This window comes from Branchiostoma floridae, chromosome 1 (genome assembly GCF_000003815.2).
Source record: "Branchiostoma floridae strain S238N-H82 chromosome 1, Bfl_VNyyK, whole genome shotgun sequence".
NCBI classification, from domain to species: domain Eukaryota; kingdom Metazoa; phylum Chordata; class Leptocardii; order Amphioxiformes; family Branchiostomatidae; genus Branchiostoma; species Branchiostoma floridae.
The window spans coordinates 27311296-27328369 of NC_049979.1; the positions used below are offsets into that span (position 1 = coordinate 27311296).

General features: G+C 39.0%; 1 protein-coding gene across 1 annotated transcript in view; it reads right to left on the reverse strand.

The window, feature by feature from the left end:
* Positions 1–16865, reverse strand: part of LOC118418901 (rho GTPase-activating protein 32-like) — a gene marked incomplete in the record, with an annotated part of 37045 nt that extends 20180 nt beyond the window's left edge. Inside the window, 5 exon segments of the mRNA XM_035825026.1 lie at positions 406–501; positions 1153–1237; positions 1740–1828; positions 9220–9338; positions 16706–16865. Coding sequence (XP_035680919.1) covers positions 406–501; positions 1153–1237; positions 1740–1828; positions 9220–9285 — 336 coding nt within the window.
* Between the last annotated feature and the right edge of the window lie 209 nt (positions 16866–17074).

Genomic DNA, 17074 nt, shown 5'->3' on the forward strand with positions numbered 1-17074 from the left:
CTGATTTCAAAGTTATTTCAATGTAAAGTGTTTTTATACCACTTATTGGGACGAACATTTTCCATAGTGGTAAGAGACTACAGTGCATGATGCTACCACGGACTTAACTAAAAACCACAGTGTACAGTCTTTTTCCAGCTACCACAAAATTAAATCCCTGTGAATTTAAATGCATTTAAAGTACTCGGCATTTGCAAGTTACTGTAATCAACCATAGGCTTAGATTGCTAAATTCAAATAGAGGGCACTTGAGGAGTTTGGTAGAATTCTGACTGGTTTTGAATGCATGCATGACTCTGTGATACTTCTGGAGTAGTATGCATTTTTTACTTCCTAAAAGTAACATTTATTGGAAAATAACCTTCCCTTCTGGAGTTTAGGACTCTTAAACAAAATCCCACATACCTGACATTCCACAGAGACCAGGTACAGCGTGTCCTTGTGAGGCTCTGGAACACCGTTGTGCTTCAGGGAGTCTGGACTCTCATCTCCCATAGCAACCTACCAGACAATGGTCACACACGAAAATCAACAATTTTTCATCTAAATAAATTAAACCATTTCTTATACTCAAAATCACCAGTAGCACTCAATAGATAGAAAACATCTTCAACATATAACGGACAACATATCAATTTTAATACACTAAAAGAAAACAAACTAAGGCATATTTCCCTTCCAGGAATGATCATGTTGTACTGATAATTCCATCTTTTTGTTGTGTGATAGCAAACACAATTATGAAGGAAAATTAACCTTAAAATGTTACATGCTATGCTTCTACTAACTGTCAGCTTAGATTACTGATTCATAATCATGGCAAGGGGCATCATAAATTTTTTTTGTGGTGGGATAAAAAAGTCAACCCCCAGTGACAAGTAATGAGTATCTGCAGCTGTAATTGACAGATCAGCCAATGAGAGAGAGGATGCAAATTTTCACCTTTGAATCCATGTTTTTGTTTTGCATGTTAGATCTAATGGTTTGTATGAAGTACGTGGGACAGTGGGATTGGTCTCTCTATCCTATACCAAACTACCAGTTACTGTCTATGATAATTACAGTTCTCACTATTGGCACAATGGTGTAAGGAGGAATAAGGTAACACGTATGATGTAACATTGCCAATTACTAGTATTAGTTGTTCCATACCTGTAGTTGGCCAATGTCCACATACTCATAGTGGAAGTGTGCACAGTCCTCTATTTTGGGGAATCTGATATTGCCTTCATGGATCCTATAGCAAGAAATGCAACAATGAGTTAAAACGTGTTGGCATAGACGAACGCATGATGTTGAGCTAATGTGCATGCATTCTACTATACTAACTACTGAGACAGACATACTTTCATGACAATATGAAGATCAGGTAGGTTAGATATTCATCTCATCTGTATACAAGTTACATATTATAGTCTATCACCATGATGAAAATACTATCTCTAAATATAAATATTTATCATAACACATGATGCCAAGAACACCTTTACCACTATGTAAAAGAATATGTCAAACTACATATTAAACAATTAAATAATCTTACAAGATCTTCACTGTGTAATTATTATAGATAAATTATTGATAAATCAATCAATAAAACCAATATCAAATTCTAAAATTAGTCGACTTTCTCCAGGATGCATAATATCATATTCTTTAAAGTATATTTATATGTTGTATATTTATATGTTGTTGGTTTGACATGGCTTTATGGCTCATGGAAAGAAATGAGAATATACCGTTTTATCGTCTTGACTTTTATAGATGTTGGCCGAGGAACTGTGACGCTGCATCTTTGAGGACTTCCATCTACTGCATCAGAGCCAGCCTGGGGAACATACAACATGACTGTCACTGTACAGTTATTAACTACAACATAACTGTCACTGTATAAATGTACATGTAGTTATGTCCCACCGCAAATCGTCGGACAGTTGTACTCCAAGATAGGGGTGGGACTTAACACCGGTAAGGGCTTCTCCACAGAGGGAGTACTGAGTTATGATGGGGTGCTTTTTACGGGTGATATGGAGGATGTGACATTTAGAGGGGTTGAACGACATGAGCCAACGATTTTGCCATTCTGTTAGCGCATCGAGGTCAGACTGCAGATCTTGAGCGTCAGAAGGCTTGCTGATAGTTCAATAAATCAAGCAATCGTCAGCAAACAGTCGAACATGTGAGTCAACGGAATCAGGTAGGTCATTAATGTAGAGCAGGAATAGCAGAGGGCCTAACACAGTACCCTGCGGAACTCCAGAGGTGACCTTGACAGCTTTAGATGTTCCACCGTCAAAGACAACCCTCTGGGTTCTCTCCGTAAGGAAGGCCCTAAGCCAAGACTGAAGGAGGCCAGAAATACCATAGTGCTCGAGCTTGCTCAGCAGACGTTCGTGTGGCACAGTATCGAATGCTTTGCTAAAGTCAAGCACCGCGGCATCGACCTGTTTGTCTGACTGTCACAGTACAGTTGTAAACTACAACATGACTGTCACAGTACAGTTGTAAACTACAACATGTCTGTAACTGTGCAGTTATAAACTACAACATGACTGTCACAGTGCAGTTGTAAACTACAACATGACTGTCACAGTGCAGTTATAAACTACAACATGACTGTCACAGTACAGTTGTAAACTACAACATGTCTGTAACTGTGCAGTTGTAAACTACAACATGCCTGTAACTGTGCAGTTGTAAACTACAACATGCCTGTAACTGTACAGTTATAAACTACAACATGACTGTCACAGTACAGTTATAAACTACAACATGACTGTCACAGTGCAGTTGTAGACTACAACATGACTGTAACTGTGCAGTTATGATATAAAAGTTAAAACTACAACATGACAGTCATTGTAACATTACAGTTGTAAACTACACTGTGACTGTCACTGTACAGTTGTAAACAACAACATGACTGTCATTGTAACATTACAGTTGTAAACTACAACATGACTGTCACTGTACAGTTGAAAACTGCAACATAAGTGTCACTGTCACTCACTCACATTCACTGTACAGGTATAAACTATAAGACATAACATGAGTGTCAGTTGTATATTGCAACATGGCTATCAGTTCCAAACTGCAATATTACTGTCACTGTACAGCTGTACATGAATGTCACTGTACAATTATAATCTGCAATATGACAGTCAAGTACAGTTACATTACAAGTTATGACTGACTGCCAGATATTTGGTACAACATGACTGACAGATACAAACTACAACATGATTGACATATATAAACTACAGCAAGACTGTCACACAGTTATAACTACATTTGTACATGAACAACAAGGCTCTTGGCTATCACTATTCATTAGTACTAATAGTAGCTGCTCCTATTACTATTAGACTATTACAACCAAGGATGTCAACTGCTCTGGCAAGTACAGATGACTGTAATCTGACTGGACTATGAAACAGCGAGAACACCAAACTTACACCATCAACTTTACTTGTTTTCTTTTTTTACTTGGGAGTTTCATTTGGTTCTTCTCCTTTCCTGTTACGTTAACCAATTTACTTTACATTGAGTTGATTTTGCATATGCACAAGTCATACCGATATCATTATTTGCGCTGAACCCTTTTTTTATGGTGCTATAATCATTATCATTTTTGGCTGGATCTTGATTTATCTTTACTCATTACTTTTAACGTTGATTTGACTTTCTGTGATGTTTTCTTTTAATCATTAATGTTTCTTATCCCGTCCCCTCCGGGGGTCGACTAGTGAAGTGAAGTGAATGTTTTCTTGTTTTGGTGTCTAAGGCCCAATCTATACACAGTTTTTGCCGATATCTGTGGAGATGTCGGGAGGGATCTGGAACGTTGGCCGTGGGACACCCGTGGCGCTTGCAGTCATAAACAGTTATGTAGCCTAATGAGCCCACGTTGTATGCTAATGAGCCCTCCCAAAGTCGGGACACATCTACACGCGCGCTGAAGCTGTCGGGGACCTATACCAAGCTATCGGCGACTCCTGCTAAGCTATCGGGCAAATGGTCTGGACCTTTCGGGAGAAATTCTGCCGATATCTTTATGGCGATATTGCAGTTCCATCTAGACGCTGAAAAAAAGCTGTCGGCGAGAGGTTTTCGGCTCGCCGATATCGGAAAAAAACGTGTCTAGATCGTGCCTTACAATGTGGGCCCATGTGGGCTGGGTGACTTTCAAGACACATTCATTCATTCATTCAAATTCTTTCAGCCAAACCAGAATGACAAGCATTAGGATTAGAGAAGATACAGCGAGTTTCAGCCCACTACCGTTTGCCACCATTTCATACATGGGGATATTTACCCATGATCCCTGTTGAATGTAGTAAGACAGAGCAGAATCATCATCATCATCATCAAAATACAGGCCCCCACGCGTGGTTCCAGTAGCTATGGTAGTACAGATGTTTGTGGTACCGGCGGCTATGGTACCAGTGGTTGTGGTACCGATGGTAGTGGTACCGGTGGTAGTGGTACCGATAGTTGTGGTACCAATGGTAGTGGTACCGGTGGTAGTGGTACCGATAGTTGTGGTACCAATGGTAGTGGTACCGGTGGTAGTGGTACCGATAGTTGTGGTACCAATGGCTGTGGTACCAGAGGTTGTGGTACTGATGGTTGTGGTACTGGTGAACGGATACGGTTGCAAGGCTGGCTCCCCAACCAATTCAAAACTACCCAGAATTCTGGTCAGTTGAGCAACATCTGGGCTCTGCAAAGAAACCCCAAAGGCATGCATGGATGTCTTTAATGGACAAATTTGGAACATTGTATCAATTTACTAACAGTCTAGTCTATATATGTCTACTATTGTATGTCAACCATATCATAATCTTATGAAGTAGTACTGTACATATTTGCTATGAAATTCAATTAATTATTGGTTTTGTCTACCAATAGCCTGGTTCATGGCATGAATCTGCACCCTACAATCCTACTGTATTTAAATTTTATCTTAAGCAATAGCAGTCAGTCATCTTCAAGTGTGAAGTTGCATAGTAAAGCTAGTACTAGTAGTACTACATAAATATATATACTAGTACAATTTGGCTTTGTTATGGCTCCTGTTTTCAGCGTAGCACACCAGGCGACCCCTAGTCTTCTTCAGATCTTGATTTTAGAGTTCCATAGCAAGCTGCTAGGGGGCCCAAACCTGCAACACTTTTCAGTGCTTTTCCAAGCTCCATTTTTCAAAGTTCCATTAACTTAGTGACTTAGTCCCTAGGATGATTTTCTAAATTTTGGAAAAAGAACTAAAAATGTAGTCATCACCCTGAATTTACAGTAACCTACTTGAAACTATTTCAAAGGGCTTTTTAAAAACAAATACAGTTATGATCATTTATGTTGCAGAATACAAACCATAGTGTGTTGAAGTTTCTACAGTAACTGTAACAATAAGCTATATAGAAACCCTTACATGGGAATGAGGACAGGAATGTTTGGAATGTGCCACTGTATTTGCAGGAGCCATAGCTGTGTTTCATGTTCACAGTACAGGGTTTGTCTGGCAGGAACATTCCACACATCTACAGTATGTCAGCTGATACCACGGACAAGTGCACGACCATTTTTGTGAATGATGTCATAGGTCTTTGTGCAAACTTTTCACTAGGTCTTTGTGTACTTTATGTCACAGAGACAGTCCAGGCTAACAGTGTGAGAAATTTTTTGTCTTCCGCTGAAGAATGAAATTTTATTCAAAAATGTTAACAGTGCACACACCAGTTTATTTGGGGTCTCAATTTGTGGCTACGCACTCTCAAGTCGAGAGGCCGTCTCTTCCAGGGAATACATCTTAATCTTAGAAAAGTCATGTGTAGAAATGAAGGATATCCCTCCAGCTTTACCTTTAAGAACAACCTAGTTTCAGTTTCTTCACTCTCTGTACTTTTTTTAGAATTTTTTGGGAAGGAAATTTTTATGTACAAAAACATGCAAAAAATTTAAAATTTTGACTTGAGGTAGCATTAAACCCATCACCTATAATTTAGCCACAGAGAATACTCCTCAGTATAATCAAGCCAAAAATAAAGATAATCCTAACACTGAGATTTTCATAATAACCCGAAGTGCGAGGCAAAGGAACACGGCTCACTGAACGCATGGACAGTGAATCTGGGTCAACGGGCTGAAGCACTTCCAACGCGTAGGTTTACACGGACGTGAGGCTTAGCCCCCCCCCCTTTTTTCTTCCCTTCGGAAACATCCTATATCTTCCACAAAAATGTGGCCTGTCTAGTCTTATTTTTGATTTGTATCTTAGGTTAATGCAGTGTCATGTACCATCCTTCAGTGGTGGTCTATCTGAAAGAAGCACCAGCCATTTGGTGGTGCCTAAGGCCTTGGAAAAAATGTATTTCCTGTTTCCTGACCTACCCAAGAAAAACCTGCCGACCATAGCCTTGTTTGGGGGTGGGGGGACAGTGGAGTCTGACTGTCACATAGTTTCCATATAGCATTTTCATTCAGCCTGCTTCCTATCAAGTAAAAAAAAAAAACTTCTTTTCGTATCTAATGAATGATAAATGTATCCACAGATTTGTAACCATTATGCACGAAATTGAAGTTTGACAAAGGTATATGTATCAGGGCTCGAAATTCATTTTTGGGATTAGGTGCACTGGTGCACCCAGCTTAAAAAATTGGGTGTATCAAAACTTTTTTGGGAGCACCACTTAAATTCAAGTAATAACCTAATAATAAAACTTAGTTATAAGCTATCATATTCTTAAACAAGTACAATGACAGGCATTTTTCTTATGTTCCTAACACTGATATGTCAAGAATATGATGTATACTACTATTACTAGTACACTTTGATGTCTATACATACATAAACCTAAGAAAATATTTGGGTGCACAACTCCAATTTTGGGTGGACCTGGGTGCATGTGCACCCAGTATTTTGAGCCCTGTACACTGTATAACAGGGCTCTAGTCAGCATCGTCCGTCCGTCTTTTGATGGAATTTTGTCGCTGGGGACAGGCAAACATTTTGCCCATTCCATCCTCTGTGATGAACAAAAATTGGCACATAAAGATGTAAATTAAACCAAGCTGAGTCTACCAGCAAAATTTGCTCCTCAAAATAAAGGAAATAGCACAGGGGTCTACATTTCAACATTTTCCTGCGTAGCATACCCCTGGACTCCCTAGGATTGTTGTGACTTCTACAGGATTTCCATTCAAAATCCAGGGGACAGATTTAATACAAAGTTGCAGGCTGGCTAGAACACTGCTGTATAACCTCAGGGCTGAAACAGGAAACAAAACATTTTTTCCAAGGCGTAAGGCCACACCAATTTAATTTCTTGGTTCACGGATTCGCTCGCTCCTATTTTTGGAAAAAAATAAAAATAAAAATTACCACTCAGCAAATTTTCACCATTAATGAAACCATTCACTAACTTTCAGGTGTAGCAAATTGGCCTTTATATTATAAGCTCCTTAAAGTGTGGGTACAGGTGCTGTTACTGTACAGTAATAGTGTTTTCGTACTTTTTTCAAACTGAAAACGTTTTAATCTTTAAGTTTTGGATTAGCCATTACCTTTACCCCAGCCATTTTACAATTTTTATTTCTATTTTTATTTCGCCCTCGTGCTCCATATTTTTTATGAAAAATTCTGTGAACCAAGAAATTAAATTGGTGTGGCCTAAGCATGTGCAGCCATGTTTGCTGTCCTTCCCATCAGTGTTCCTACCAGAAGGATGTCCCTCTCCTCTGACTGGGGCAAAGTAAATTTACTCCAAGCAGATGTTTGGACTTCACACGTGCCTGATGTGGTCTTTGTTTGAGACGTCACTGACATCTAACACTTCCGTCTTAGAGGGTTTACATCAACAGAGCAAGACACTTTCTTTGTGCGTCTCCATATCTTAGACATTGGTATATATCTTGACATCTTTTGAGCTTATTTTTACTTGACAAAATGTACCTGTGTATGTGTGTGGGGGGAGGGGGTGCTTGTGTGTGTTACGTACTACATTAAATTCACAATTTACACTGTATGCAATGTAGTATTGCTATAATATTAGCGCTGCTATTTTCCTCTTTTTCTGTGGGACCGGAAATAATCCAAAGCATTATGGGTAAAGGGGTGAAGTCTACCATCTCTGATTGCCTGTTACGACTTAATATTCCTTCAATACCAGTGATGTAACAATGTATTTACCATTCTTGTTACAATCATAAACAATTGAATGAGCAGCTACGATGAAATGATGCACAAGCTTGATTTGAACCTCATCTCAAAACTGTTTAACTGTTGTTATCTAATACATCAGAATCAAATCCATTTGTTCACTGCTAGGAAATGGTAAAATATGAGCATTCTACTTAAGGAAACAAACTTGCTAAATGGTGACAACCTTAAGCTTCAAGAAAATGTCACAAGTCAATTTCAGTTTTGAGTGCAAGTTCTACATCCGTTTAAGCAAATTCCAAGTTAAGTCTGCTCTGATCTCATATTGCACTTTCAAAAACATGGCACATCATCATGCTAGCCATTATCTACTACAAAAGTGTAAATGTCATTTTTTTTCTGTATTGTTGAAAATATGAATATGTGGTGCCCCAAATCAGCTATGTTAGTTACCTTATATTGAGCAAGTATACTATTGCCTTGTTGTGACCTAAAGTTAGACAAAATAAATAGCAAGACCAATTTACTGCTAAAGAAAGCATCCACTATTTACTTGACTACTTGAAACAATGTTGACTTGATGACATCGTTGATAACAAATTGTGTCAAAGATATATGTCAAATTTTGGTTATAAAAATACCCACTGCTGTTTAGTACTAGTAGATACACGTTTGATTTTATCACATCCTACCCTGTCTAACACCTCACCTGAAAATGTTCTATACTAATATACCATTTGGTACAGAATCCTACATATCCATGGCCTGGTATCCAGCTGTATTATAGTTCCAGTGTCTCTTCTGTCCTCCCTACAATGCGGGAGCTATAATACGGCTGGATACCAGGCTATCATATCTAAAGAAGTAAAAAACAGACTGTATGTCTTACCTGGCTAGTATCTGTACTCTCTGGCACTGCCTGCACTGCGATACAGTGGCCCATCTTGGTCACAACCACCACTCTACACCATAACAGTTTCAACTCTTACAACAACACTATTAACCTCTCTCCATCATATTGAGCATTCCACACCAGGTTACCACGGTACCCTAGTACTTACTCTCTCGCGCTGGGGGCCGACTGCGGCCGGAGGCGGCCTGGTGTTCACTTGTCCGTCCGGCTCCATGGGTCAAGCTCCGGCCCACACGTGGTGACCTGCTGTGTTGACCCTCTGGCCGTCTGGGGAAAGGACAACAGACAGGGCAAATTGACTTAGCATTCCCGTGAACGTAGACACAGAGTTGGAGACACAGAAATATGTTTATAATCCAGGGCTCAAAATACTATTTTTCTGCATACCTGCACTGGTGCAGGTAACATTGAAAATTACCTGCACCAGACAAATTTTACCTGCACCACTCTGAACTTAAGAATTATGAATCATACTAAAATTGTTCAGGAACCATGCATTGCTATTTTTTCTGTCATACTTTATCAATGCAGCTGATATCAATCCATACACACCTGTATCACAGGACATATATGTATAAAACTCAGTGCATGAATAAGTGCAAGTTAGATGCAGGTAGACACCAAAAATACCTGCACAGCTCCAATATTACCTGCAGTGCACTAACCTGCATATGCAGGTGATATTTCGAGCCCTGTAATCGCACTAGTATATATCTGCCACAATTTTTACACAAAACTGAAACTTTAAATACACAATAGGCCAGCAAAGGACTGCTAGCATCACCAGGAAATGTACATGTGTAACTCCTCTTATCCATATTGCATTGTAACATATAAAATTTTCATTTTGCAGTTAGAGAGAAACTTGTCAGAATGCCATGCCATGGCAAGAGGTTATACACCAGTCCCTGACCCCTGTTGACCTTTCTAGCCGTTGCCATGGCAGCAGGTTCTCGGAGTTTGACATGCCATCTACGTGCAAGGTGACGCTCTTCGCAATGCAGTGGCAAAAGGGCCGTTTTTTTACACATTGGGCTGAGATACTAGTATGCACTGATCTACATAGATGCAATGCATGATATCCAGGTCTTAGGACTTATGTACAATTTGGAGATAAATGTACAGTTGTCATAAATAAGCTCATAAGATGATACATAACAGTTGTTAAGAATAAGCTTGTTTACCGTTTGGAATATGCATGCTCAAGGTCGTAGGTGAAGGCCCCCACGCGGCATAAACAAAACACGACCAACATTACTATGGAAATCAGCCTACGCAGTCTGGACATGCATTAAGTATAGTCGTGACAAGAACTATAGTTGGGCCCTTTAGGCTTTAGCTCTGACCTTGGGCATGTGGTCTTGAAATGGTGAATGTGCTTATACTATATCTTCTAATCATATTTTGTTTTATACATAGTATACTATAGGTCACTAGCATCGTGGTATTATTGCTAAATAGCTGCCATATATTGTACAATATCTGTATCTATATAGCTGGTATAACTGCCCTTCGGCATAACACACCAGCTTCGCAGGCACGCGGCGCGGCGGCAGCTCTTTATATTACACTGAACGACACGTCACACCTAACTTTTGCACATCTACTATACCAATATACTATTCACTCACTCATACTAGTCATAGTCATAATCATATTATTCAAATACACCAACACCTACATTTTGTACACCTATGCACATACCACCTAAACCTGTACATATGCTATATGCATAACATCTGTCTTCTCTGTCACAACTCACAACCAGTAGAAGATGACATGATATTGTAGCTCTTCAGATAAAGAAAGAAGGTTGATAAAACCTCCTTGTTTCAAGCTAAACCAGTTCAAGATCGTTTTCACTTTCACCTGCTGACAACACATCCATATACTGTGCAATCCACATTCAGTATCAGGGCTCGAAATTCATTTTTGGAAATAGGTGCACTGGTGCACCCAACCTAGAAAATTGGGTGCACCAAAATATTTTTGGGTGCACCACATAAAACAAAGTGAATATCAGAATAACCTAATTGCAAACCTACTAAGTTAGTAATTTGAACGGAGCTCTTCAGAAATCGGAAGTACTATGACAGTCATTCTATTATCTTTCTAACACATAGATGTCAAGAATATGGTGTTTACTTAGTATACTGTCGACATCTTAACATACATAAGCCTATGAAAATATTTGGGTGCACGGCTCCAATTTTGGGTGCACCCTGGGTGCACAAAACCCCAGTATTTCAAGCCCTGAGTATAAATTAGGAATCATTTAGGCCCTGTTCAAACTCTAACAAAAGCTACCTGTAGATGAGGTGTTGTTGTTATCCAGTCTGATGGCTGATTTGCATATAGTAACATTGGTTGTGTTTCCATGAAATTCTGCGCTTGGCTCTTGAATATTGATTTGTGACATCAGCTAGAGATGTTTGTCCTGAGTTGACTTGGGTGTTCATCATGTCTACATCATATTACATGTGTATGGGAGGATGCCAATTGCAACCTGGAATCCAAGTCTGCTGTGGTTTTCCCAGTCTCTCTTTGGGACAAATGAAGCTCTCTGTTGCTGGTTTAATCTTTCTTGTGACCCCGGTAGGAGTTTTATGCGTTAGTTTACTTAGCCAATCATGGGACTGGGTACATTAATTAATCCATCCCCGGTCTCCCATGATTGGTTAATCAAAGTCTGGCCATGTGAAACTCCTACTGGGTACACAGGGCTCGAAATGCTGGGTGCATGTGCACCCAGGTGCACCCAAAATTGGAGCTGTGCACCCAAATATTTTCTTAGGTTTATGTATGTAAAGATATCAAAGTATACTTAGTATACATGTACATCATATTCTGGACATTTAAGTGTTAGAAAGATAATAAAAATGTCTGTTGTTGAAGAATTTGAGCTTGTAACTAAGTTTTATTATTAGGTTATTACAGAAATTTAAGTGGTGCACCCAAAGTTTTTTTGGTGCACCCAATTTTTTAAGCTGGGTGCACCAGTGCACCTGATCCCAAAAATGAATTCCGAGCCCTGTCAAAGAGCTTCCTCTGCCACAAACAGAGCCTGCCAAACCATGGTAGACTGGATTCAATCCACCCCAAAAAGTAGGTTGGATCAATTCGAAGCAATCCTGAATTGGGATGTTCTCATTGGAGAAAATCTATTTGAATTGATTTGAATACAAGCAATATCGCAATGATGTCATGATGACGCACTGGCAGGCAGAAAGCAGGTGGAAGACACAATATTAATCAACATATCAATTTGTGTCTTGATCAGCTAATCTGAATATTAACTAGTAGTCTAATCTGCTGACGTCCTGGTAGGCACCTGTCATAGAATACTCTGAATCATGTAAACAAAAATAGCGATCACTTGTAATTGGCCTTTAAATGCAAAAAAACAGGAAAAACAGGACCTTAGCGATATGATTTACTCATTAAATTATCTGTCATGTACAATGAGTTTCAGGAGAGAGAAAATACTGTAAATATATTTAAGTTCGCGAGGATTTAATTTCGCGGTAGCCGGAAAAAGGACTTTTCGCGGTGGATTTAAGTTCGCGGTAACACCATAGACTGCAATCTAATATCATGATAGAAAAATGTTCGCGGTGGTTTTATATTCGCGGTGAAGTGGTCACCGCGAAAACCGCGAACATTAATCCACCGCGAACATTTCTGCATTTACAGTAAGTCACCCGAGGTCCGTAGCACTTTCCATTACATGATGACATAGTCACACAGACTTTGACCTTATTTTTCCCCGACAAAGGAGTGTTAGTTACAGTATCATTCATCAGTCGCCTAAGGCTAACAGCACTTACTCTTAAGTCCCTAATAAACATACCCCCCGGAATAAACATACCCCCCGGACAAATCTTCAAAATCTAATAAACATACCTTCCGGAATAAACATACCCCCCGGAAAATGACCAAATTGACATGTAGATTGTGTCCATGCTACTTCTGTCCGAGTCTGAAAGAAGCAGGTAGGTTCTTTTTATTTGCTTATACCTTATACCTTAGCACCATATCAGTTAGCTGTATTTATAATGAATAACTATAGATATCTTGGTCAAATTATAATATTTCCTCCGTTTTGTAATAAAAGGTATACATAGATTTTAATAAATTCATACTAGTACTACTAGTAGTAGTAGCCCAAATGTTGAAAAATTGGGCATAGGTTCCCCGCTAAGACCCATAACCAGGGGCCAATGGCGCTTTCAAATTCAACAAGTGAAAATTTACATGATACATGCATATTCTACTTTGAACTTGAAGCAAGTAATCAATGAAAATTGTATATTACTAATAATTACTGGCATCTCAATAAAATAATTGTATATATAGCTGCAAGTACTCAACCATATTTTCTTCAGAAATTACCACTAATTTAAACATACATCAACACTCTCAGAATAGCGTTTTGTTCATATTTCATAAACTCCTGTTTACAAAAAAGTTTTTGTGAGAACTTGTCTGTAAAAGTAGTTCATCATCTCAGGCCAAAAAAATACTAATATGTTACAGACTAGAAATAGCTAAAATGAGAAAATCTTACGATTATTTTTGAAAGTCCACACTCTGAAAATATAAATGGCATTCTGTGTCCATTATCAACCCAAAATACGATCTTTTCGATGCGTTTACGGCATCATTTTAAAGGTCGGAATCTTGTGAACAAATCGGATGCCAGTTTTACTGTCACTGCATGTTACAAATGGCAGCCATGTTGGATCGGCTCGCAACAAGTTTTAGGCTGTTTTTACCGACGAATTCCTGCCGTTTTGGAGAATTTGCGGCGTCAAAACTCATATCACAAGGGAGTCGAGGTTCTAGTTGTTGTTTTTACGTCCATTGTTTCTTATGTGAAAGAATTTTTCTTCCGACTCGCTGCCGATAGCGCATGGAACCACACGGCCGAAAAATATATGACATGTTTTGTGGTCAGTGTTATTTTAGTTTACGATGTAAACAAAGACTTTTAAAGTTGTTTATAAACAAATGTGACTTAAAACTTCAATGTGGCGTCTTATTTTCTCAAAATAATAACTTTTACTTTGTAGCGTCATAGCGAGATTGACCGATATGTTAAGAGTACCGCGTAATGTTTGAGTCATAGCGATGGGGAAAAAATTTATCCGCGCCGCTAATCGACTGAAAATTTGTGAATTTTGAGCAAAAATTCCAAAAAAATATGGTTAGAAAAACCCAAATTTTCATTATTTCATGGGTTTCTGGTCCAATTTTCAAAACAATAATAAACGTACCGTCCAAAATAAGAACGTACCGGGTGGATTTTGCGGCTGAAAAAAATAAACGTCCCGGTACGTTTATTAGGGACTAAAGAGTACAGAGGTAGAAGGACATGTATACACATTAACAAGTATGCAAACATTAACTAAACTTGAACCATTGCCAGGGTGGGCCCTCTCCATAGCAATTATGTGTGCAGTACCAGGACAGGACAATGATCCACTTCTGTTTCCTGTTATTGGCTGACGTCACACAATATATTTGCATACAAATTACAGTGTACGAGGGGTGCTCGATAAGAATGGGTTCTTCCAAAAGGCATTCCTTGCAAAATGGATCATTCCAAATTGACTCCAGTTCAAATTGAAAACGTGTAAGTTTCCCAATTTGCATACTCTAGTTAATCTCCAAGCAGATGTAAACAAAAACTGTCATGTTCATCATGCTCCTCAAGTGAGCTTCAGAGTGTTTAAACACCAATAGTCGAAATACAACAATATTCACCAAGAAGGTTATGCTTTACGTGCAGTCTGTGTGTTGTATGTGTGTGTGTGTATATATGTCATTGTGACACATATAACTGTGCGTGTGTATGTGTGTGTCTGTCTGTCTGCGTGTGTGTGTGTGTGTCCTCACAAAAGCTAATATTTGGCAGGTGGGCATGGGTTAGGAAAATAAAGGTCAAGTCCGATAATGGGCCCCCTTGCTGCTTTCTAAGGTACAGCAGAATTTCCAGTTTTTACATCTAGTTTCTCCTAAGATCAAGGGTAAGAAGAGCCGCAAACAATCTGTGTATCTGTCACACTGATTTTACATGCCACACAAGTGTCTCAGCTAACTGCCCTATACTCTTACAAACCCAACAAACTCAGGTCAAAGGACTAGGTATCTCACTACTCAATGGGATAAATGGCAGATGGAGATATTGTGGTATTCCAAAAGGGGATTGATACTGTCTCTAAAGGAAACTACAGTACCTCACCAAGGCCAATCTCTTTAGTACGATCCCTCAAGGACATTCCCATGCAAAAAAGTCAAGGACTAAATAGAAGAGATTAAATGAAAGACAATTAGGCAGTCTTTTTTAATTGTTGAAACCTCTGTTATGACAAACACATATATGAGACTCAAGAATAGAAATTTATACATTTTTCCAAATATACAAACAAGTGTAAGTAACATGTAAGATTATCAGCATTTTCTTTTCTTTTCATAGCTCAGCGACATACCAAATAAATAAACATATATCATTATATGCTTTTACATGTATATGGGTGTGGTGTCATCTGAAATGCTGCTGTTTGTTGTCTTTGGCTGTTATCACAATAACTTGACTTGAGTTTATTTACAATTCCTGGATGCTATTTTGGACTAGTGCAGGCAGACATCATGAAAAACCCGCACAGCTCCAATATTACCTGCACTTACTTGCAAATGCAGATGGTTCATGTATTTTGTGCACCAGAATTATAAATGCACTTGCGGATACGCAATGCATTTAGTGCATCATTGTAACCAAGGGGTTTTTTACCAGGATTGTTGTAACAATATTGAATGAGAAAATGAAAATCAAGGATCCCATCCTGTACCTAAGTCTCTGTGCCCACATCTGTTGTTTTGCTTACAAGAAGTCAATATGTATAAGCATAACGTTGCGTGTATACTGTAAAAAGGGGAAATGTTCACAGGGAGAAAAGGGGGTGCTTGAAACAGTTTTCAGTTCACAGTTAAAATTGCAGTGTTTTACTGTATAAGGGAAAATTTCTGCTGTGGTTCTAAATTTGTAGTTATGAGGCCACTGCAAAAAAAAACGCAAAAACATAAAACGACCGTGAACATTTCATTTTCTACAGTAGCAGCAAAATTATGATGGCTTTGACACTGGGGCAACCTGAAATGCTGATGGGCAACCTACCCCTTGGTTTAGGTTGCCCAGAGCGCAACCTGGCTTTACAAAAACTTCCCTGGAAGGTATCCTTTTTTATAAGCTGACCATTTGACCAGTTTCAGGAAAGAAAAAGCCGCTGTATTTCCGTTTTTCCGCTGTGGCCAAAAGCTTGACAAAACTGACTTCCGCTATGTCTCAATCTAGCTAAAAGACTGGATTTTTCTGAAGTAGTATCTTTCATTTACACATACATAATTTAGCATAACCTCATAGACTTCTTGCCTTTATTGTAATAAAAGATATAACTGCAAAATAAAAACGACAGATGTGCCCAACGTAGAGGATGAATTTTTAGTCCTAGAATCGAACGATCACGATTTTGGGTCAGAAACCTGACATGCATAGGGCATGGGTTGGTGCCCCAAAATTCCACCACATTTTACTTCATAACTAGATCACCGAGCCATGTAGAAAAGACTCCTACCTTTAACAGTGTTAACTGTGTCTCTGTCAGCAAAGCGTAGCCTCTTCAGCTTCCATTTTGCAGTGAGATTCAAGAGAAAATTTGGTGCAAATGAATGACAACATCGCTAACATGGGCAGCCATTTTGTTTATGCCTGCTGGTCACGTGACGTCGGAACACGAAACCTCATCTCCGAGCAGATGTAGGGTGGCAGAATGTGCGACGTTTTCTAACTGCAGAGCAACGCCATCTAGGTCATAATACATACAAATGGTCTACCTGTGCACAAGATATATAAAAGAGTCGGTTGTTACCTAATCGTAGGAATGTCGGAGACGCTTGGTGGTTAGAAAACCTTAAAATCTGTCAGCCTAACGTCTGCTTGTATA